Source organism: Prenolepis imparis, unplaced genomic scaffold (assembly GCF_030444845.1).
Source record: "Prenolepis imparis isolate NDT839.2.m4 unplaced genomic scaffold, iyPreImpa1.0 SCAF_20, whole genome shotgun sequence".
Lineage (NCBI taxonomy): Eukaryota > Metazoa > Arthropoda > Insecta > Hymenoptera > Formicidae > Prenolepis > Prenolepis imparis.
Window position 1 is genome coordinate 722,446 of NW_028141178.1, and position 25,010 is coordinate 747,455.

The window sequence follows — 25,010 nt, forward strand, 5'->3', positions numbered from 1 at the left end:
TATGGATTTCTAATATTTTAAGACGAGCCAAAAATTCATCGATTATACATTTTAATAGTACATTGATTACAGAACCATTTGGTACCAAACAGACACCAGCGTACAAATTTTTTAACTTGATATACATAAAATAAGGTTGCGTCGCATAGGGTCAGCGGTAAAAAAGTATGGAATTCTAATATTTTAAGACGAGCCAAAAATTCATCGATTATACATTTTAATAGTACATTGATTACAGAACCATTTGGTACCAAACAGACACCAGCGTACAAATTTTTTAACTTGATATACATAAAATAAAGTTGCGTCGAATGAGGTCAGCGATAAAAAAGTATCGATTTCTAATATTTTAAGACGAGCCAAAAATTCATCGATTATACATTTTAATAGTACATTGATTACAGAACCATTTGGTACCATGCAGACACCAGCGTACAAATTTTTTAACTTGATATACATAAAATAAAGTTGCGTCGAATGGAGTCAGCGGTAAAAAAGTATCGATTTCTAATATTTTAAGACGAGCCAAAAATTCATCGATTATACATTTTAATAGTACATTGTTTACACAATCATTTGGTACCAAACAGACACCAGCGTACAAATTATTTAACTTGATATACATAAAATAAGGTTGCGTCGCATAGGGTCAGCGGTAAAAAAGTATCGATTTCTAATATTTTAAGACGAGCCAAAAATTCATCGATTATACATTTTAATAGTACATTGATTACAGAATCTTTTGATACCATGCAGACACCAGCGTACAAATTTTTTAACTTGATATACATAAAATAAAGTTGCGTCGAATGGGGTCAGCGGTAAAAAAGTATCGATTACAAATATTTAAAGACGAGCCAAAAATTCATCGATTATACATTTTAATAGTACATTGATTATAGAATCATTTGGTACCAAACAGACACCAGCGTACAAATTTTTTAACTTGATATACATAAAATAAGGTTGCGTCGCATAGGGTCAGCGGTAAAAAAGTATGGATTTCTAATATTTTAAGACGAGCCAAAAATTCATCGATTATACATTTTAATAGTACATTGATTACAGAACCATTTGGTATCAAACAGACACCAGCGTACAAATTTTTTAACTTGATATACATAAAATAAGGTTGCGTCGCATAGGGTCAGCGGTAAAAAAGTATCGATTTCTAATATTTTAAGACGAGCCAAAAATTCATCGATTATACATTTTAATAGTACATTGATTACAGAATCTTTTGATACTATGCAGACACCAGCGTACAAATTTTTTAACTTCATATACATAAAATAAAGTTGCGTCGAATGGGGTCAGCGGTAAAAAAGTATCGATTTCTAATATTTTAAGACGAGCCAAAAATTCATCGATTATACATTTTAATAGTACATTGATTACAGAATCATTTGGTACCAAACAGACACCAGCGTACAAATTTTTTAACTTGATATACATAAAATAAGGTTGGGTCGCATAGGGTCAGCGGTAAAAAAGTATGGATTTCTAATATTTTAAGACGAGCCAAAAATTCATCGATTATACATTTTAATAGTACATTGATTACAGAACCATTTGGTACCAAACAGACACCAGCGTACAAATTTTTAACTTGATATACATAAAATAAAGTTGCGTCGAATGGGGTCAGCGGTAAAAAAGTATCGATTTCTAATATTTTAAGACGAGCCAAAAATTCATCGATTATACATTTTAATAGTACATTGTTTACACAATCATTTGGTACCAAACAGACACCAGCGTACAAATTATTTAACTTGATATACATAAAATAAGGTTGCGTCGCATAGGGTCAGCGGTAAAAAAGTATCGATTTCTAATATTTTAAGACGAGCCAAAAATTCATCGATTATACATTTTAATAGTACATTGATTACAGAATCATTTGGTACCAAACAGACACCAGCGTACAAATTTTTTAACTTGCTATACATAAAATAAGGTTGCGTCGCATAGGGTCAGCGGTAAAAAAGTATGGATTTCTAATATTTTAAGACGAGCCAAAAATTCATCGATTATACATTTTAATAATACATTGATTACAGAACCATTTGGTACCAAACAGACACCAGTGTACAAATTTTTTAACTTGATATACATAAAATAAAGTTGCGTCGAATGGGGTCAGCGGTAAAAAAGTATCGATTTCTAATATTTTAAGACGAGCCAAAAATTCATCGATTATACATTTTAATAGTACATTGATTACAGAATCTTTTGATAGCATGCAGACACCAGCGTACAAATTTTTTAACTTGATATACATAAAATAAAGTTGCGTCGAATGGAGTCAGCGGTAAAAAAGTATCGATTTCTAATATTTTAAGACGAGCCAAAAATTCGATTATACATTTTAATAGTACATTGTTTACACAATCATTTGGTACCAAACAGACACCAGCGTACAAATTATTTAACTTGATATACATAAAATAAGGTTGCGTCGCATAGGGTCAGCGGTAAAAAAGTATCGATTTCTAATATTTTAAGACGAGCCAAAAATTCATCGATTATACATTTTAATAGTACATTGATTACAGAATCTTTTGATACCATGCAGACACCAGCGTACAAATTTTTTAACTTGATATACATAAAATAAAGTTGCGTCGAATGGAGTCAGCGGTAAAAAAGTATCGATTACAAATATTTAAAGACGAGCCAAAAATTCATCGATTATACATATTAATAGTACATTGATTACAGAATCATTTGGTACCAAACAGACACCAGCGTACAAATTTTTTAACTTGCTATACATAAAATAAGGTTGCGTCGCATAGGGTCAGCGGTAAAAAAGTATGGATTTCTAATATTTTAAGACGAGCCAAAAATTCATCGATTATACATTTTAATAGTACATTGATTACAGAACCATTTGGTACCAAACAGACACCAGCGTACAAATTTTTTAACTTGATATACATAAAATAAGGTTGCGTCGCATAGGGTCAGCGGTAAAAAAGTATGGAATTCTAATATTTTAAGACGAGCCAAAAATTCATCGATTATACATTTTAATAGTACATTGATTACAGAACCATTTGGTACCAAACAGACACCAGCGTACAAATTTTTTAACTTGATATACATAAAATAAAGTTGCGTCGAATGAGGTCAGCGATAAAAAAGTATCGATTTCTAATATTTTAAGACGAGCCAAAAATTCATCGATTATACATTTTAATAGTACATTGATTACAGAACCATTTGGTACCATGCAGACACCAGCGTACAAATTTTTTAACTTGATATACATAAAATAAAGTTGCGTCGAATGGAGTCAGCGGTAAAAAAGTATCGATTTCTAATATTTTAAGACGAGCCAAAAATTCATCGATTATACATTTTAATAGTACATTGTTTACACAATCATTTGGTACCAAACAGACACCAGCGTACAAATTATTTAACTTGATATACATAAAATAAGGTTGCGTCGCATAGGGTCAGCGGTAAAAAAGTATCGATTTCTAATATTTTAAGACGAGCCAAAAATTCATCGATTATACATTTTAATAGTACATTGATTACAGAACCATTTGGTACCATGCAGACACCAGCGTACAAATTTTTTAACTTGATATACATAAAATAAGGTTGCGTCGCATAGGATCAGCGGTAAAAAGTATCGATTTCCAATATTTTAAGACGAGCCAAAAATTCATCGATTATACATTTTAATAGTACATTGATTACAGAATCTTTTGATACCATGCAGACACCAGCGTACAAATTTTTTAACTTGATATACATAAAATAAAGTTGCGTCGAATGGGGTCAGCGGTAAAAAAGTATCGATTTCTAATATTTTAAGACGAGCCAAAAATTCATCGATTATACATTTTAATAGTACATTGATTACAGAACCATTTGGTACCAAACAGACACCAGCGTACAAATTTTTAACTTGATATACATAAAATAAAGTTGCGTCGAATGGGGTCAGCGGTAAAAAAGTATCGATTTCTAATATTTTAAGACGAGCCAAAAATTCATCGATTATACATTTTAATAGTACATTGTTTACACAATCATTTGGTACCAAACAGACACCAGCGTACAAATTATTTAACTTGATATACATAAAATAAGGTTGCGTCGCATAGGGTACGCGGTAAAAAAGTATCGATTTCTAATATTTTAAGACGAGCCAAAAATTCATCGATTATACATTTTAATAGTACATTGATTACAGAATCATTTGGTACCAAACAGACACCAGCGTACAAATTTTTTAACTTGCTATACATAAAATAAGGTTGCGTCGCATAGGGTCAGCGGTAAAAAAGTATGGATTTCTAATATTTTAAGACGAGCCAAAAATTCATCGATTATACATTTTAATAGTACATTGATTACAGAACCATTTGGTACCAAACAGACACCAGCGTACAAATTTTTTAACTTGATATACATAAAATAAAGTTGCGTCGAATGGGGTCAGCGGTAAAAAAGTATCGATTTCTAATATTTTAAGACGAGCCAAAAATTCATCGATTATACATTTTAATAGTACATTGATTACAGAATCATTTGGTACCAAACAGACACCAGCGTACAAATTTTTTAACTTGATATACATAAAATAAGGTTGCGTCGCATAGGGTCAGCGGTAAAAAAGTATGGAATTCTAATATTTTAAGACGAGCCAAAAATTCATCGATTATACATTTTAATAGTACAATGATTACAGAACCATTTGGTACCAAACAGACACCAGCGTACAAATTTTTTAACTTGATATACATAAAATAAGGTTGCGTCGCATGGGGTCAGCGGTAAAAAAGTATCGATTTCTAATATTTAAAGACGAGCCAAAAATTCATCCATTATACATTTTAATAGTACATTAATTACAGAATCTTTTGGTACCAAGTAGACAACAGCATACAAACTTTTTCATTTGCTATACATAAATTAAGGATGCGTCGCATAGGGTCAGCGGTAAAAAAGTATCGATTTCTAATATTTTAAGACGAGCCAAAAATTCATCGATTATACATTTTAATAGTACATTGATTACAGAACCATTTGGTACCAAACAGACACCTTCGTACAAATTTTTTAACATGATATACATAAAATAAGGTTGCGTCGCATAGGATCAGCGGTAAAAAGTATCGATTTCCAATGTTACGTCCGGCGGACTTCACGATTCTTTTCTTTCCCACGACCAAGGCGAAGTTTGTTGTTAGGTAAATAAGAAAGGAAGAAAAAAGATAATAATAATCTAAGCGGCACGTATATAATAAAACGAAAACGTGCCCAGCGAAACGGACAGCTGCAGATATCGTGAGCGACCGATAAATATTACAAAATCGGTAAATAAAAGAGACCAGGCGGAAAGATGCCGAAAGCGGATTCTTGCCGACACCCTCGCGAATAATAAGTTAAAATCACATATCGGCAAAACATAAAGACGGCGAGAACGCGCCGAAAGCAAATCCTTCCCTAGTAAAATTAGGGGAAAACAAATAATGAAAACGAAAGTGTGCAAAATAAGATAGCACACCTGCGGGTATTCTCGCGAGAAAGCGGCGAAAAATATAAAGATTAAAAAGATGCCACACGCATCGCCTCTCAGCAAATAAGCTCTAAGCCACACGCGAGGGCAATAAAGCGAGAACCCGCCGATAAAAGCGGCACTAACAAACGACAAATATCGCGATATAGGAAAAACTAACAACAAACACCGCCGCCGATATCGAAATCTCGAGAGGATAATAAAAATATAAACCTCAACAAATTCTCCATTGGTCAAAACCTAGGGCCCTAAACAAAAGCCCTGACCAATCCCGATAAACTTTTAAAGTCAAGAGACGCCTCCGGGACTGAAAGGGCGTTATTGAAAAATTCCCTATTCGTCAGGAAATATTAACAAACTAACGGGAAGGAGGAGCAAGAAGGTATATATACCCGTAACATCTCTCAGAGAATATCAATCTTTTCTCAAACCTACGCTCGCGGATCAATCGCGAAAAGTTGTATCACCATCCTTCGAGAGAATCTCGAACTCGTGAGCATTCGCAGTGACATTTGTGAAATCATCGTGTGCCCAGTGCTCACCGAGTACGACGATTTTCGCGAGTGAACAACTGCGAGTGGAACACCATCCTCACGGAGGAGTCCGTAGCCAGATTCACACCTGGAATAATTAACATCTACCTGCGCACTCCATAAGTAGTAAGTTATCAAGCACGCTACATCTCCACCCTTACTAATAATACTTAAAATAATTCTGGGACTTCAATTAAATTATAATTGTTTTCCTTTTTAATTTATTAATTTATTATCCTTGTTAAATTCTAACTTCGAAAAACTGTCCTTTCTTCCCCCATCCTTATCTCTCTCTCTCTCTCGAAATCACTGTGGATTTCCCGCGATAGCGGAGCAATCCGTGATTTCTATCATCCCCTTACCTTTTGAAATCACTCCGGATTTCCCGCGATAGCGGAGCAATCCGTGATTTCTTCCATCTCCTCTTTCTCTCGAAATCACTCTGGATTTCCCGCGATAGCGGAGCAATCCGTGATTTCTATCATCCCCTTACCTTTTGAAATCACTCCGGATTTCCCGCGATAGCGGAGCAATCCGTGATTTCTTCCATCTTCTCCCTCTCTCTCGAAATCACTGTGGATTTCCCGCGATAGCGGAGCAATCCGTGATTTCTATCATCCCCTTACCTTTTGAAATCACTCCGGATTTCCCGCGATAGCGGAGCAATCCGTGATTTCTTCCATCTCCTCTTTCTCTCGAAATCACTCTGGATTTCCCGCGATAGCGGAGCAATCCGTGATTTCTATCATCCCCTTACCTTTTGAAATCACTCCGGATTTCCCGCGATAGCGGAACAATCCGTGATTTACTCTCTCTCACTCTCTATCTCTCTCTCTCTCTCTCTCTCTCTCTCTCTTGAATGAACAAATAAGTAATACAATAACTAACTAAATTATTAAATAATTAAAATATCAAAATTATATAAAAATAAATATATATATATATATATTTTTTTTTTCTCTTACAAGAACTCCCAGAGTTATTTTTCAGTAAAAACTCTTCTTGCCCGGTTACTTTATTATTCGCTCTCGTAGTGGAAAATCCAAGGAGACGACCCTCGCGAACCGCTGTTAAATTGGCGCGAAACCGGCGTAATAGGCGGTTAAAGAAAGCGTTGGCACGGAGTCTGGCTGCGGGCGAAACCTTCGGCTCCCTAGAAAAAATTAACACACCGATCCATACAGAGACAACTAATACATATCACCCTACGGTCTCTCCTATTTCCTCACCCGAACATATAGAAACCCCGCTGACGCCGTCTCCCGCTACCTCTGCTTCTGCAGAATTTTTCGATTCCCCGCGAACTCCTTCTCCTCTTTCTCCCGAACCCGCTATACCTCAGCGGGCCCCTTCCCCTCACTCCTCTGTTTCCTCTGAGGACGCCGATTCTCCGCGGAGCCCTTCTCCCTTTCTTCCCCCTGCTTCTCCCGAACGCCCTGAGCCACCTAGATCTCCGTCTCCGGCTCCCTCAACAATCACCCTTGAAGATTCTCCTCCCTCATCCCCAACGTCCTCGGTAAATAGGGAACATCCGGAAGGGTTTGAGGTAGTAGATATCAGCGACGACGATTCCGAAGAATCAGAATCGCCTGCCAAGCTCTCATACGAGCAATTCAGAGCTTGGCTGATAAACCAGCTCCCAGGGATACGAGAAGTCCCTGAGGAAGCTTTCACGATTGGTCCAGGCCCCGTAGACCACGAGGCCTTACGCGAATTTCTAGAGACCACCGATAGGAATAACATCATCCCCTGGTATGTTCCCGGGCGAAGATATCCTTTAGCCGTCCCTGCACACCTTCTCCTACGAACCTATCCCCCCTCCACCGCCATAATTACCGAACTCATATAACCTAGAAGTCTCTCTTACACGCACACACATGGACACTAATTTTATATACCTATTACCATTTAAATTATTGTAACCACCAATCGGGACCCTAAAATTTAAACAATAACTCTTACCCCTTTCTGCCCCGATTGAAGACCTCCGTACTAATGTATCACCCGCGACACATACACATACATTCACTCTTCATTAGCAACTAAGTCCGTCAATAATATTATTATGTATATAAATTCTTTCGTCTTTATATTAGGAATAAATTTATAAATTTCAAAATAAATGATTTTCATTTATTAATAACCCGTTCCCACTTATTCCCGTAAACCAGGATCGCACAAGGTCCCATCCTGCGTAAAAGAGATTAAATTCTCTTGCCAAAAAGGGACCACCGAGCGAACGGCCCTTTAAATAGAGTAAGAGCGACCCTTGCGGTCGTTGACCTATTTGGGCCCAGACGTTCGTTCGGGTCGAACAGACGGATAGTCTGCCGTCGTTCGAAAAGATAAATTTAGTTACGTCCTTCCTTTCGACTCTTCCTTCCTTGAGTCTGGACGTAACATAAATAAAATTTGGGGGCTCGTCCGGGATAGAAATGTGCGATTCCTGGTAGCGGTAATGAGTAAAGGAACAAGAGGTCAAACTGATAAAGATCAAATAGAAGAACTATATAAAACTGCATTAACAACACCACATAGAACACGCAAATCTAAATCTAAACCATCTGATTCCGAATTAATTCACACATCCACACCTTTAGTACCTTCAACTTCGACATCTCGCCAAATAAAATTTTCGTTAAAAGATCCTTCCTCAGAATTCGATTTAACTGAAAATACTTTAGTAGCCGAATCGCCCGAGCCAGATTCCGACGATTCCACCGATATAACTACTGAAACAATAAAAGATCAAATCGAAAAATTTGATATCGAAAGCGATCCCGAAAATTTACTTTCTTTTAACATGGCGCAACCTAACCCCTTTGCTACCTTAAAATACGCGGTAGACGCCGTCCCCTTTTTTGACGGTAGTAACATTCCGCTAAATTATTTTATCGAGGGTTGCGAGGAAGCGAAAGCTATGCTTCCTAAGGAAGCAGAGGCTCAATTTACTAAAATTATAAGAACTAGAATAGTGGGAGAAGCGCGTCGAACAATTCGGGATGAAGATTTTGATACTGTATTGCAATTAACTACTTATTTAAAGAAAATTTATGGACCCACTAAAAATGTATATCAGTTACAAGGAGAACTAGGATGTATTTATCAAAGGAATGAAGAGGATGTCGTCACTTACGCAAATAGAGTTAAATTACTTGGAAAACAAATATTGGAAGCATATCGAAGTTCCGGTCACATTTTACCCAATCAAAATATAAAAACAACGGTAGAAAAAGACATGTGTAAGTGTTTTATTAGAGGGCTAAAGCCTGAAATAGAGCAAAGAATCGCTAGAGATTTAGACGTACAAGAAACTGTCGCCGACGCCCTAAGGATAGAAAGAGAGCTTCGAGAGATGACAGATTTGCGCCAAGGCCAAGGCGTTAAAACAGGCCAATCACCGTACACTAATCAAGTGCGGGAAATCTGTCAGATCTGTTTCAAAGAGGGACATGCCGCAAGTAGTTGTAGGAAGCTCGTTCAATTTTCCTTACAAGGGCACGATTTTCAAACGAATAACGGAACGGAGATTTTAATTTGCCAAATATGCAAAAAACGCGGCCACAGTGCGGATAAATGTCGCCAACGCGACCCTCGCGCTCGTCAATCAGTAAACGTAATTCAAGAAAAAATTACTATATGTCAATTATGTTCAAAAACCGGCCACGACGCCAAATCATGCCGACAAACTACTTCCCAACAACAAATTAATAAATCGGTTACTTGTCAATGGTGTGAAAGGCCTGGCCATTCGGCTAGTAATTGTTGGAAAAAACAGAACGAGGAAAGAAGTTTGGAAAGTAGATCGAAAGTTTCATGCCAACTTTGCGATAAATTCGGACACTCCGCTAAGGATTGTCGTGTTAAAATAAATCAACAACTGACAACGAAGAACGATACATTCTGCAGATATTGTAAAGAACAAGGCCATCTCCTTGAAAATTGTCAGTTACGCAACGCAAGTAATAATCGTCGAAAAGAAAATAATCAGGGAAACTACACAGGTCCCTCGGGGTCGGGTGCACAACGGGGGACCGGACAGACTTCACACCCGTCGACATCTCAAGAAGTCAAGTAGGCCGTCAAACCATCGACATACGACCCGTAACAGTAAACCTCGATAAACATAGTCGCGTGCCTACTGTTCAGGTCCAAATTAACGAAATACCATCGCAAATAACCTTTCTATTAGACACGGGATCCGGACCAAATATAATCAAGGAAAATTTTATACCTAAAACTCTAAAAATTAACTATACAAATATATTAAAATTAAATGGTATAAATAATCATCCCGTATATACGCTCGGAGAAGTCGCTTTAAATCTCCTTGGAATTCCGATATCTTTCCATTTAGTATCTCGCGACTTTCCGATTCCACAATCCGGAATATTGGGAAATGATTTCTTTAAACAAACATCATCGAAAATAGATTACGCTCAAGGATATCTGACCGTATCCGAAGTTAACATACCGTTTTTCTCACCGGAATCTATAATAGTGTCTCCGAGATCCGAATCATTATTTTATGTAAGGATAGAAAACCCCGAAATAAAGGTGGGATATATACCAAAATTAAAAATAGAACATGGAATTTACTTAGGAGACACTATTGTAGAGAACATCTCCGGAAAAGCATATCTCAATGTTATAAGTACTTTAGACGAAGAAGTGGAAGTCCGCGTACCCACTTTGCGTTTAAAGCCGTTGGATCAATTATTTGACGACCATAAATCCGACTGTCCGACGGTCAACAATTACGATGAAGTTTCATCTATAAACGAAGAACCAATGAACACCAACGAAACTTATATTGATATCGAAGACGAAGAAGAAATTTTCGAGGATGAAGGAAAATTTACGGAAATAACTCGAAGGACAAACAAAATTAATGTTGACAAGGGGAATAAAAATTCTCCTGAAAATTTTAATAATTCAAAAATCCTTGGAGAGGGAAGTTACCAAACCTCTCCTGAAAATTTTAATAATTCGAAAATCCTTGGAGAGGGAAGTTACCAAACCTCTCCTGAAAATTTTAATAATTCGAAAATTCTTGGAGAGGGAAGTTACCAAACCTCTCCTGAAATTTCATATAATCCAACAATTAACGGAGAGGGAAGTTACCCAACCTCTCTTGAAAAATTGAATAATTCTAGTAAAGGGAAAAATTATCAAATCTCTCTCAAAAATTTAAATGATTCAAAATCCCTTGGAGAGGGAAGTTACCAAACCTCTCCTGGAGGGGATATTTCTAGAATTTCGGAGGGAAATTTCCAAACCTCGACAGAAAATTCTAGCTCCGTCAATTGCGAGGAGGGAAGTTACCAAACCTCACTACGCGATTTGACACAATCTTGTTCTAATTTAAGAGAGAAAAATTCCTTATCAATTCTAGATATCAAATTTCCGAAAGTTGGATTATTCACAGAAGACCACAATGACAAATTAAAGTCATCTCATGTCACTATAAAAGACCTTCTTGAAAAGGCACAAAAATATTTAAATATTGAAAAATTAAACATTAAAAACTCTAAACGCATGAAAAACAGAACCAAACCGTCTTCGAAAGTTTCGACGTCTTTATTAAATAAATCGCAAGAAATTATAGATAAATTTATGCGAAAACGAAAATCTAAACATAAAAGAAAACAACAACAAATTAACGATGCAAGCAACGATTTGCATAATTGCCTGGTGGTTTCCGAGAAAAAGGAGAAAGACCGCTTTATACAAATTACCGAATTATTACGATTGGAACATCTAAATGAAAAGGAACAAGAAAGTGTAAAGAAATTAATAACAAACAGTCAAAACCAATTTCATATTCCCGGAGAAAATTTAACTGCAACTCATGTACTCCAACATCAAATACCAACCACAGATGATCGACCAATTAACACTCGTCAATACAGATTCCCGCAACTACATAAGGAAGAAATAAACAAGCAGGTAGAGGAACTGTTAGAAGGAGGCATCGTAAAACCCTCACAATCGCCATACAATACGCCCATATGGATCGTGCCGAAGAAAGAGGACTCCAAAGGAAACAAGCGCTGGAGAATGGTCCTCGACTTTCGGGCTTTAAACGACAAGACCATCGGGGACGCATATCCATTACCTAACATCATAGATATATTAGATCAATTAGGGGGCGCGCAATATTTCTCTGTATGCGACTTAGCATCTGGGTTTCATCAGATAAAAATGGATCCTGCTGACAGTCACAAAACTGCATTCACTACTCCCTTCGGTCACTACGAATTCGATCGAATGCCTTTTGGATTAAAAAACGCTCCTGCAACATTTCAGCGCCTAATGGATTTAGTATTAACAGGATTACAGGGCGAAGAATTATTTGTTTATATGGACGACATTGTTATTTATGCTACTTCCTTAGAAGAACACGAACGAAAATATAACGCATTAATAGAACGACTTCGCGAAGCTAATTTAAAACTACAACCTGATAAATGTGAATTTTTAAAAACCGAAGTAATTTATTTGGGACACGTAATTGGCAGAGATGGAGTAAAACCAGATCCGAAAAAATTAGAGGCAGTACATAAATTTCCCCGACCAAAAACCCCAAGAAATATTAAGCAATTTTTGGGACTTGCCGGATATTACCGGCGCTTTATTCCAAATTTCTCTAAACTAGCAAAACCATTAACAAATCTATTAAAAAATGACACTCGTTTCGAATGGACATCAATTCAAGAAGAATCCTTCGAGATATTGAAACAAAAATTATGTGAAGAGCCAGTACTACAATACCCTGATTTCTCTCGACCATTTATTTTAACTACGGATGCGTCAGGTTTAGCCGTAGGAGGAATACTCTCACAAGGAGAAATAAACAAGGACAGACCTATCGCATACGCTTCCAGAACACTCACGGACGACGAAACGAAATACGACACTTACGAAAAGGAAGCACTAGCCATAATATATTGCGTTAAACACTTCAGACCATACTTATATGGAAGAAAATTCACCCTAGTTACAGATCATAAACCTTTAATGTGGTTTAAAAACGCGCAAGACGCAAATATGAGAATACTTCGCTGGAGATTAAAATTAGCGGAATACGATTACGACGTTGTTTATAAGGCAGGAAAAACTAACGTAAATGCGGACGCATTATCAAGAAACCCAGTAGATCTTGAAGAAATTGATTGCAAAATAATAAAAGAACGAAAAACATTAAATCCAAATAATCCAGAAGATGCAGAAATAATTTCCAGAATGCTGGAAGAAACCGATGACGAAGAAGAAGAAGACGACGATTTTCAACTATATCTGTCAGATACCGAAGAAATTGAAGGACCGATACTCGAAGAAGAACCCCCTGATAATAATGCCGATCCTATACCTTCTACCCCCGAAGAACTAAACGAACCTCCAGCGTCACAAACTATCGAAAAAGCGCTAATACATGATCCTCCAAAACAAAACAGAATGCAAACAAGAAGTCAGGCGACAAAACGAAATATTAAGAAAAATAATGAAAATCATAATAACAACAAAAACAATACTGAAAAGATAGAAGAAAGAAACGATCCGCCAGACAAAGATCAGGATAACAAAGAAACAGATGGAAAAGAAAGGGAAGAAAGCGATGACGACGAAGAAGAAATTATCAATAAAAATTTAAAATCAAGAAAAACAAAAATGAAACCTACTATCATTGAGAATAAAATAATTAAAAGCAACGTTATAGATTCTCGCGAACTATTATTTCTGCGAAAAGACAATGTCGCGTATTTTGTCGACATTTACGGAAAACCTTTAGACTCAGGATCTGAAAAACTCTTCGAAAGAAACGAACTCCCGAATATAGGACCCCTGGAGTTAGGTAAAGCGAAAGCAATAAAATACAAAACCTACTACCACATAGTCTTACCCATCAGTGAGACGGAACGAGAAGGCCCCACAGCGACTCTCAACCAAATTATCGCGGTCATACACGACTTACGAAATTTGACTGAAAATTTAAATTTAGGAACACTCAGCATTGCAAAAACAGAAATTATCAACAACGTTCCATGGAATAATATCAAATCGCAACTGCAATTAAGATTCATTAATTCCACTACCAAAATAATCATTTGCAACGGACAAATTAAATATCCACCGAAAGATCTACGATCCGTTATAATTGGTGAGATGCACTGTTCGCCGACCGGAGGACATCGCGGCGTCACTAAGACATACAATAGAATAAAACACAATTACTATTGGGAAAACTTAAAACTAGACGTTCAAAGATACATACAACAATGTTTGCAGTGCCAACTGAGAAAATTAGTACGCGTCAAAACAAAACAGCCTATGATAATCACAGACACACCAGGCTCTTCTTTCGACAAGGTAGCCATGGATATTGTCGGACCTTTACCCAAGACAGAAAGAAACAGCGAATACATTTTGACCTTACAAGATCAGCTGACCAAATACTGTATGGGTATACCATTACAAAACCAAACCTCCGAAACTATCGCAGAAGCTTTCGTAGATCGTTTCATCTGCATATTCGGAGCGCCAAAGGCAATATTAACGGATCAAGGAAGAAATTTTATCAGTGATTTAATGAGGAAAATCGCAAAATTATTTAAAATTCGTAAATTTCGTACTACTGCCTTCCACCCACAATCTAACGGATCTTTGGAAAGATCGCATCACGCATTAGGAGAATATTTAAAACAATACGCAAACGAACAAAAACAGTGGGATAGATGGATAAGCCTTGCAATGTTCAATTATAATACTAATGTACACGAAGCAACCAGACATACACCGTACGAATTAGTCTTCGGAAAAATAGCCAGAATTCCTTCGAACGAGCTTTTACCTCCAAGCGACCAATTAGCGAATTACAACGATTATCTAGTAAACCTCGTTACACAACTTCATACAATTCAAGGAAATGCTCGTGAAAACGTTATCGAAGCAAAACACAGATCGAAGAAATATTACGATAGAAAGATTAACCCCCAAACCTTTAAACCAGGAGACCATGTATTTCTCTTAAAGGGGCCAAAACCCGGAAAATTCGGGGATCACTATACAGGACCTCATGAAGTACTGGAAATATTAAATAAAAATAATGTAAAAATTAGAATAAAGAAAAATAGCCGAATCGTGCATCCTAATCGATTGCGAATTTCCTACATTAAAACCACTAAATAATCAACAAAAAGGATTAATTTTCCACAAAAATAAATGTTTTTTTTTTTTATATATATATATATATATATATATATATATTAAAAATACAAAATATAATATTAATAAAAATAAAGTAGAAATACATAAAGGTTATAAGAGGAAAAAGATACACACACCTACAAAAATAATTAATATTTCAGATGGATCGCAAATTCAGACGAATAATCGCAATATTAATAATACTAGCAGTATACCTGCATCCAACACATGGGCTAATAGGATATGACTGTGGATCTTCCTCCGCAAACCTAACCACGCTATCACTGTTAAACATCGAGGAATGCGATATCCCTCGTAAAGAAATTAAACCGGATCAAGTTTACGTGCAGCTGTTACAAATTAATGAATTCGAAGCAGTGCACGTAATACAGTGCAAAGTTGAAATCGACCGATTAGTCAAGAAATGCGGAATGTTTTCTCACACAATGGATGTACATAACGGAAAATATTCATATATAGAAGAAATAACTCGCGAGGCTTGCAGGCGAATGCATAGTTACGGAAGTTATCAAGTAGGAAGCACTCTTATCTCAGGACTTAAATCCAATAGCACAATAACCAGACCGATTACGTTAGCTGGTCAAGTAGACAACTACGGCGAATGCCACGGAGGAGCATACTCAGATCCTTACGGAACATGGTCGGATGTCATTGTAGTCGGAACTGTAAAAATCACATTACAGGATTACACTGCCGACGTACGCATCAACACTAATAAAGTACAACTCAGATCCGGCATTACTTGCCAACTCGGCTCTACACATTGCATAGACATCGAAGGAGGAGACACGTATTGGAATACCGTACCTGCAGGTCCCTGTAAATTTAATAACTATGGAATATTATTCGAGGGGTACGCCTACAAAATAATTGACGACGAGCAAGGCCAAACAGTATATTCTCTCACCACACAAGACACAATATTCGCCCTAACCAGTAAAGGCAAACAAGATGTCTGCGGATATTCGATAATACGTACCGAACATCCTAAATTAATGATTTTCGAAACTGTACGAGGAACCGTCGTTTTCAAAAAACAATCGCGCGTTTCAAATCTCGATATCTTCACGTACATGAATTCTAAGTTTGTTTACGTGGAAAAACATATTCGCACGCAAATTAATCAACTTTACCATGACATTTTATTACAACAATGTAATTTAGAGCAACGAATGCTACAAAACGCTTTGGCCATAGCCACACAATCTCCAGATATTTTTGCATATCATCTAATGAAAGGGCCCGGCTATATGGCTCTACTAGCTGGAGAGGTTATTCACATCGTAAAATGCGTACCCGTCGAAGTCAAGCTCGCTCAAACAAACCGATGCTACAACCAACTACCCGTGCTTCGGGAAAATCAAACGTATTATTTAACTCCACAAACGCACATATTATTGCAACAAGGAACGCAAACCACTTGTAACACATTAGCACCCGCCATGTATCAGCTAGGAGATTCTTGGTACAAATTTATGCCAAGACCAGTGGATACCATACCGCCGGTCACTATAAAACCATTGACTAAGCCTGTATGGAAATACATCAGCCCAGGATCGCTCGCCACCAGCGGTATATACACGGAAACAGATTTAAAGGACCTACGAGATCATATAATGTTTCCAGCCGAACGACCTGCCGTCCTCAACTCCCTAGCGAGAGGGGTGATGGGAAAAACCATATCCCTGGAAGGGGGATCAATCTCCAATTTACTTGATACAAACACCATAGAAAAAATAGCAATATCTACATGGAACAAATTCTGGAATAAATTTCTATTTTTCGGGAATCTCAGCGCTGGACTAATCGGAATATACCTGAGCATCAGAGTCATAAAACTGACGCTAGACACAATAGTACACGGCTACGCCTTACACACAGTGTACGGGTGGTCCTTGTACCTGCTAGGAGCCCTATGGGACTCCCTAACACATCTACTAATACATTTGAAAACAAGGCAATCGAAAAAATCGAAAGCCAGCGTGCCGGTTCCCTATACCCAAAATAACGAGACACCTGAAACCATCCACACGGAAAACAACACAACTCCAACAGCTACCTACCCCCTCCTCCCCCCACGGGAAGATACTACATATACCTTGGAGCTTAAAGAAGCGAAATTTTAACGAGCAAGGCATACCGCCAATTACAATAACCCCCCCCCGGTTTTCTTCACATATCAAGCAAGGCATACCGCCAATTACAATAACCCCCCCCCGGTTTTCTTCACATATCAAGCAAGGCATACCGCCAACACAATAAACCCCCTTTTTGGATCTCCCCATGCACCAAAAACAGTAAAATTTTTTTTTATATACAGAAATGGAAACCTCTTACATCGACACTGAATTCTTGACTCGCGGTCGCCTGAAGGTGACCGTGGTAAGAGCGGAATCACCCTTGCTGTTTTGGGTACAACTAAAAAATAGCGCAAGGGAACTCCTGGAAATGGAAGAAGAAATCCAATTCCGGATGGATAGGAGAGCCAATTCATTGCTCGTATACCCTCACCATATGAAGGAGGACTTAGAGGTCGTGGTTAAAGACAAGAAAGGATGGAAGCGAGGGTTTATACAAAGCATAAATAAAAACACTTGGTTGGTCAAAATAATGCTCGGCGACTGGGGAAGAACAGTGTGGCGCCGTATGAGCGAAGTGTATCACCTAGAAGACCGTTTTAAGGGGGTATCCTGGCAAGCCATAATATGTGGATTAGCCCACACCGCAGCCCCTAATGGTAGGCAAACGTGGCCAATAATGACACGAGACCTGTGTCGACTCCTTTTAGAGGGACAAGATGGATGGATAAATATAGTCCATCCTCTAAGAAAGGGTGCGGCCCTGGTGAAACTCCATATGGAGACCACCAAAATGTTCGATAGAGCATATAACTTTAGGGACGCGCTAATTCGGATTGGCCACGCCGAACTTTGCACAAAAATCACCGCCGACGTGGAACCCTCAGTCTAAAAAAAAAAAAAAAAAAAAAAAAAAAAAAAAATATATATATATATATATATAACCAGAATTATGTATTAACTTAGAGTTATTGTAGCATTTAAATAATTCTATATATTCTAAATTTTTATTACTCCACTATTCATTTGAAATCTGAATTGTGTATTAATTCAGAATTACTCTAGTGTTTAACAATAAGTATTCCTATAGACCCTAAATTTTCTTTACCTTACTACTACTTCGTTTGAATTTTGAATTATGTATTAGTTAGAATTACGCAAGCGTTTAAGTACTCCCATATATCCCAAATATTAATTACTATTATCATTAGTCACTATATCACCCTACCTTTCCTCTTTATATTATGTACTTCTTTTGCATATTATAATTATAGCGTCATTATTGATGCTACACATTATCATATCATATTATTTTTTTTTTTTGTATTAATTACTATTAGACCATATATATATATTGAATCGTTATTGGTAATATTTCAACATTTGCGTTCTTAGATTTCAGTTTTTTTGTATACTTATCATGAATATATGTGTTTCTTCTTTAATTACATGCGCAAATTTATACCTTATACTTAACCTCATAATAATAATACTTTGTAAACAAGTGGAACCATTTTCTATCTTAATTACATCATTATCGTCAAAACATACTGCCTGATCATCGGTTGCAGTATAACAATGCCAGTATATCACCATCTTCAATGGACACCCGAGATGCCGGAAGAAGTACGCCAAGGCCCAATCGACGGTGTTAAACCAGGAGACCACCCCGAAACATACCGAAATCTAACAGAACTCCGGTGTGTTACATTAATGGAGGGTGAAATCTATCAAGATACGACTGACTGCAGCAAAATTTGTCAAGAATGCTATGGTAAAATATCAGCCGAGGAAAACCAAGAATATGCAACAATACCACCGCATAATTTGGTCCACGAAATATCAGCTGGCGACCAAACAAATTGCACTAAATGCAATAAAGTAATAGTAACAATCAAACCGGCAATAAACTGCAGGGACTGCATAGAAGAATATCTATACGTCGACCAGACATACTTGGCCGAAGGCTGGGGTCAAGCTGTGATCCCCAGAGGGGTAGAAGAGCAATAAAAGGAAGGGACCTGCTACTTGACACCAGAGAACTGACATTTACTACTGACGAAAATCAGGCAGATAAAAACGTGCCTAAATTCTTTTCTTTTCTTTATATATAACATATATATATTATATATATATATATATCCCTCTATTTTCATTAGAATTTTCATACGATAGAAAAAGGGCTCCACACCAGCGTTACATGTATTAGCGGTACTAAATTTAAATAAATAAGTACAATTAAAAATAAGCTATAAGTAAATTGTATAAAAAGCGAGGAAAGGACGAAAGAACAAAGGAAGGGGTTATGGTGGTCGCCTTTTCTTTCCTCCTTTTCTACAAAATATTTAAATAGTAATTAGGAACTCAAAGAAACACATTTAATAAAAACAGAATTAAATGTGAGTCTTTCTACCAAATCGGCAAGTCGTGGCAAGAAAAGAATCGAATTATTCCTCACAGATTCTTTTTGCAAATGTTGTGTTTTTACACCCCCAACATTTGTCTAAGGCGGGGGGTGTTACGTCCGGCGGACTTCACGATTCTTTTCTTTCCCACGACCAAGGCGAAGTTTGTTGTTAGGTAAATAAGAAAGGAAGAAAAAAGATAATAATAATCTAAGCGGCACGTATATAATAAAACGAAAACGTGCCCAGCGAAACGGACAGCTGCAGATATCGTGAGCGACCGATAAATATTACAAAATCGGTAAATAAAAGAGACCAGGCGGAAAGATGCCGAAAGCGGATTCTTGCCGACACCCTCGCGAATAATAAGTTAAAATCACATATCGGCAAAACATAAAGACGGCGAGAACGCGCCGAAAGCAAATCCTTCCCTAGTAAAATTAGGGGAAAACAAATAATGAAAACGAAAGTGTGCAAAATAAGATAGCACACCTGCGGGTATTCTCGCGAGAAAGCGGCGAAAAATATAAAGATTAAAAAGATGCCACACGCATCGCCTCTCAGCAAATAAGCTCTAAGCCACACGCGAGGGCAATAAAGCGAGAACCCGCCGATAAAAGCGGCACTAACAAACGACAAATATCGCGATATAGGAAAAACTAACAACAAACACCGCCGCCGATATCGAAATCTCGAGAGGATAATAAAAATATAAACCTCAACAAATTCTCCATTGGTCAAAACCTAGGGCCCTAAACAAAAGCCCTGACCAATCCCGATAAACTTTTAAAGTCAAGAGACGCCTCCGGGACTGAAAGGGCGTTATTGAAAAATTCCCTATTCGTCAGGAAATATTAACAAACTAACGGGAAGGAGGAGCAAGAAGGTATATATACCCGTAACATCTCTCAGAGAATATCAATCTTTTCTCAAACCTACGCTCGCGGATCAATCGCGAAAAGTTGTATCACCATCCTTCGAGAGAATCTCGAACTCGTGAGCATTCGCAGTGACATTTGTGAAATCATCGTGTGCCCAGTGCTCACCGAGTACGACGATTTTCGCGAGTGAACAACTGCGAGTGGAACACCATCCTCACGGAGGAGTCCGTAGCCAGATTCACACCTGGAATAATTAACATCTACCTGCGCACTCCATAAGTAGTAAGTTATCAAGCACGCTACATCTCCACCCTTACTAATAATACTTAAAATAATTCTGGGACTTCAATTAAATTATAATTGTTTTCCTTTTTAATTTATTAATTTATTATCCTTGTTAAATTCTAACTTCGAAAAACTGTCCTTTCTTCCCCCATCCTTATCTCTCTCTCTCTCTCGAAATCACTGTGGATTTCCCGCGATAGCGGAGCAATCCGTGATTTCTATCATCCCCTTACCTTTTGAAATCACTCCGGATTTCCCGCGATAGCGGAGCAATCCGTGATTTCTTCCATCTCCTCTTTCTCTCGAAATCACTCTGGATTTCCCGCGATAGCGGAGCAATCCGTGATTTCTATCATCCCCTTACCTTTTGAAATCACTCCGGATTTCCCGCGATAGCGGAGCAATCCGTGATTTCTTCCATCTTCTCCCTCTCTCTCGAAATCACTGTGGATTTCCCGCGATAGCGGAGCAATCCGTGATTTCTATCATCCCCTTACCTTTTGAAATCACTCCGGATTTCCCGCGATAGCGGAGCAATCCGTGATTTCTTCCATCTCCTCTTTCTCTCGAAATCACTCTGGATTTCCCGCGATAGCGGAGCAATCCGTGATTTCTATCATCCCCTTACCTTTTGAAATCACTCCGGATTTCCCGCGATAGCGGAACAATCCGTGATTTACTCTCTCTCACTCTCTATCTCTCTCTCTCTCTCTCTCTCTCTCTCTCTTGAATGAACAAATAAGTAATACAATAACTAACTAAATTATTAAATAATTAAAATATCAAAATTATATAAAAATAAATATATATATATATATATTTTTTTTTTCTCTTACAAGAACTCCCAGAGTTATTTTTCAGTAAAAACTCTTCTTGCCCGGTTACTTTATTATTCGCTCTCGTAGTGGAAAATCCAAGGAGACGACCCTCGCGAACCGCTGTTAAATTGGCGCGAAACCGGCGTAATAGGCGGTTAAAGAAAGCGTTGGCACGGAGTCTGGCTGCGGGCGAAACCTTCGGCTCCCTAGAAAAAATTAACACACCGATCCATACAGAGACAACTAATACATATCACCCTACGGTCTCTCCTATTTCCTCACCCGAACATATAGAAACCCCGCTGACGCCGTCTCCCGCTACCTCTGCTTCTGCAGAATTTTTCGATTCCCCGCGAACTCCTTCTCCTCTTTCTCCCGAACCCGCTATACCTCAGCGGGCCCCTTCCCCTCACTCCTCTGTTTCCTCTGAGGACGCCGATTCTCCGCGGAGCCCTTCTCCCTTTCTTCCCCCTGCTTCTCCCGAACGCCCTGAGCCACCTAGATCTCCGTCTCCGGCTCCCTCAACAATCACCCTTGAAGATTCTCCTCCCTCATCCCCAACGTCCTCGGTAAATAGGGAACATCCGGAAGGGTTTGAGGTAGTAGATATCAGCGACGACGATTCCGAAGAATCAGAATCGCCTGCCAAGCTCTCATACGAGCAATTCAGAGCTTGGCTGATAAACCAGCTCCCAGGGATACGAGAAGTCCCTGAGGAAGCTTTCACGATTGGTCCAGGCCCCGTAGACCACGAGGCCTTACGCGAATTTCTAGAGACCACCGATAGGAATAACATCATCCCCTGGTATGTTCCCGGGCGAAGATATCCTTTAGCCGTCCCTGCACACCTTCTCCTACGAACCTATCCCCCCTCCACCGCCATAATTACCGAACTCATATAACCTAGAAGTCTCTCTTACACGCACACACATGGACACTAATTTTATATACCTATTACCATTTAAATTATTGTAACCACCAATCGGGACCCTAAAATTTAAACAATAACTCTTACCCCTTTCTGCCCCGATTGAAGACCTCCGTACTAATGTATCACCCGCGACACATACACATACATTCACTCTTCATTAGCAACTAAGTCCGTCAATAATATTATTATGTATATAAATTCTTTCGTCTTTATATTAGGAATAAATTTATAAATTTCAAAATAAATGATTTTCATTTATTAATAACCCGTTCCCACTTATTCCCGTAAACCAGGATCGCACAAGGTCCCATCCTGCGTAAAAGAGATTAAATTCTCTTGCCAAAAAGGGACCACCGAGCGAACGGCCCTTTAAATAGAGTAAGAGCGACCCTTGCGGTCGTTGACCTATTTGGGCCCAGACGTTCGTTCGGGTCGAACAGACGGATAGTCTGCCGTCGTTCGAAAAGATAAATTTAGTTACGTCCTTCCTTTCGACTCTTCCTTCCTTGAGTCTGGACGTAACACCAATATTTTAAGACGAGCCAAAAATTCATCGATTATACATTTTAATAGTACATTGATTACAGAATCTTTTGATACCATGCAGACACCAGCGTACAAATTTTTTAACTTGATATACATAAAATAAAGTTGCGTCGAATGGGGTCAGCGGTAAAAAAGTATCGATTTCTAATATTTTAAGACGAGCCAAAAATTCATCGATTATACATTTTAATAGTACATTGATTACAGAACCATTTGGTACCAAACAGACACCAGCGTACAAATTTTTAACTTGATATACATAAAATAAAGTTGCGTCGAATGGGGTCAGCGGTAAAAAAGTATCGATTTCTAATATTTTAAGACGAGCCAAAAATTCATCGATTATACATTTTAATAGTACATTGATTACAGAATCTTTTGATAGCATGCAGACACCAGCGTACAAATTTTTTAACTTCATATACATAAAATAAAGTTGCGTCGAATGGAGTCAGCGGTAAAAAAGTATCGATTTCTAATATTTTAAGACGAGCCGAAAATTCATCGATTATACATTTTAATAGTACATTGTTTACACAATCATTTGGTACCAAACAGACACCAGCGTACAAATTATTTAACTTGATATACATAAAATAAGGTTGCGTCGCATAGGGTACGCGGTAAAAAAGTATCGATTTCTAATATTTTAAGACGAGCCAAAAATTCATCGATTATACATTTTAATAGTACATTGATTACAGAATCATTTGGTACCAAACAGACACCAGCGTACAAATTTTTTAACTTGCTATACATAAAATAAGGTTGCGTCGCATAGGGTCAGCGGTAAAAAAGTATGGATTTCTAATATTTTAAGACGAGCCAAAAATTCATCGATTATACATTTTAATAGTACATTGATTACAGAACCATTTGGTACCAAACAGACACCAGCGTACAAATTTTTTAACTTGATATACATAAAATAAAGTTGCGTCGAATGGGGTCAGCGGTAAAAAAGTATCGATTTCTAATATTTTAAGACGAGCCAAAAATTCATCGATTATACATTTTAATAGTACATTGATTACAGAATCATTTGGTACCAAACAGACACCAGCGTACAAATTTTTTAACTTGATATACATAAAATAAGGTTGCGTCGCATAGGGTCAGCGGTAAAAAAGTATGGAATTCTAATATTTTAAGACGAGCCAAAAATTCATCGATTATACATTTTAATAGTACATTGATTACAGAACCATTTGGTACCAAACAGACACCAGCGTACAAATTTTTTAACTTGATATACATAAAATAAGGTTGCGTCGCATGGGGTCAGCGGTAAAAAAGTATCGATTTCTAATATTTAAAGACGAGCCAAAAATTCATCCATTATACATTTTAATAGTACATTAATTACAGAATCTTTTGGTACCAAGTAGACAACAGCATACAAACTTTTTCATTTGCTATACATAAAATAAGGTTGCGTCGCATGAGGTCAGCGGTAAAAAAGTATCGATTTCTAATATTTAAAGACGAGCCAAAAATTCATCCATTATACATTTTAATAGTACATTGATTACAGAATCTTTTGGTACCAAGCAGACACCAGCGTGCAAATTTTTTAACTTGATATACATAAAATAAAGTTGCGTCGAATGGGGTCAGCGGTAAAAAAGTATCGATTTCAAATATTTAAAGACGAGCCAAAAATTCATCGATTATACATTTTAATAGTACATTGATTACAGAATCATTTGGTACCAAACAGACACCAGCGTACAAATTTTTTAACTTGATATACATAAAAT

The 25,010-nt window shown here is 37.6% G+C and overlaps 3 protein-coding genes across 3 annotated transcripts; all 3 read left to right on the plus strand.

The window, feature by feature from the left end:
• The first annotated feature begins 5,629 nt into the window (after positions 1-5,629).
• LOC145946760 (uncharacterized) lies at positions 5,630-17,432 on the plus strand. The gene is made up of 2 exons (XM_083056512.1): positions 5,630-6,204; positions 15,447-17,432. The coding sequence occupies exon 2, from the start codon at positions 15,447-15,449 to the stop codon at positions 17,430-17,432; it is 1,986 nt and encodes a 661-aa protein (XP_082912638.1). The 5' UTR covers positions 5,630-6,204.
• LOC145946762 (uncharacterized) lies at positions 8,313-10,156 on the plus strand. Its single transcript, XM_083056514.1, has one exon. It carries the CDS (start codon positions 8,537-8,539, stop codon positions 10,154-10,156), a length of 1,620 nt encoding a protein of 539 aa, XP_082912640.1. The 5' UTR covers positions 8,313-8,536.
• A 2,919-nt stretch (positions 17,433-20,351) lies between the features above and the next one.
• On the plus strand, positions 20,352-22,873 carry LOC145946761 (uncharacterized). Its single transcript, XM_083056513.1, has 2 exons — positions 20,352-20,952; positions 21,861-22,873. Coding segments are annotated over exons 1-2 (816 nt in total). The 5' UTR covers positions 20,352-20,951; the 3' UTR covers positions 22,676-22,873.
• Positions 22,874-25,010: the final 2,137 nt, after the last annotated feature.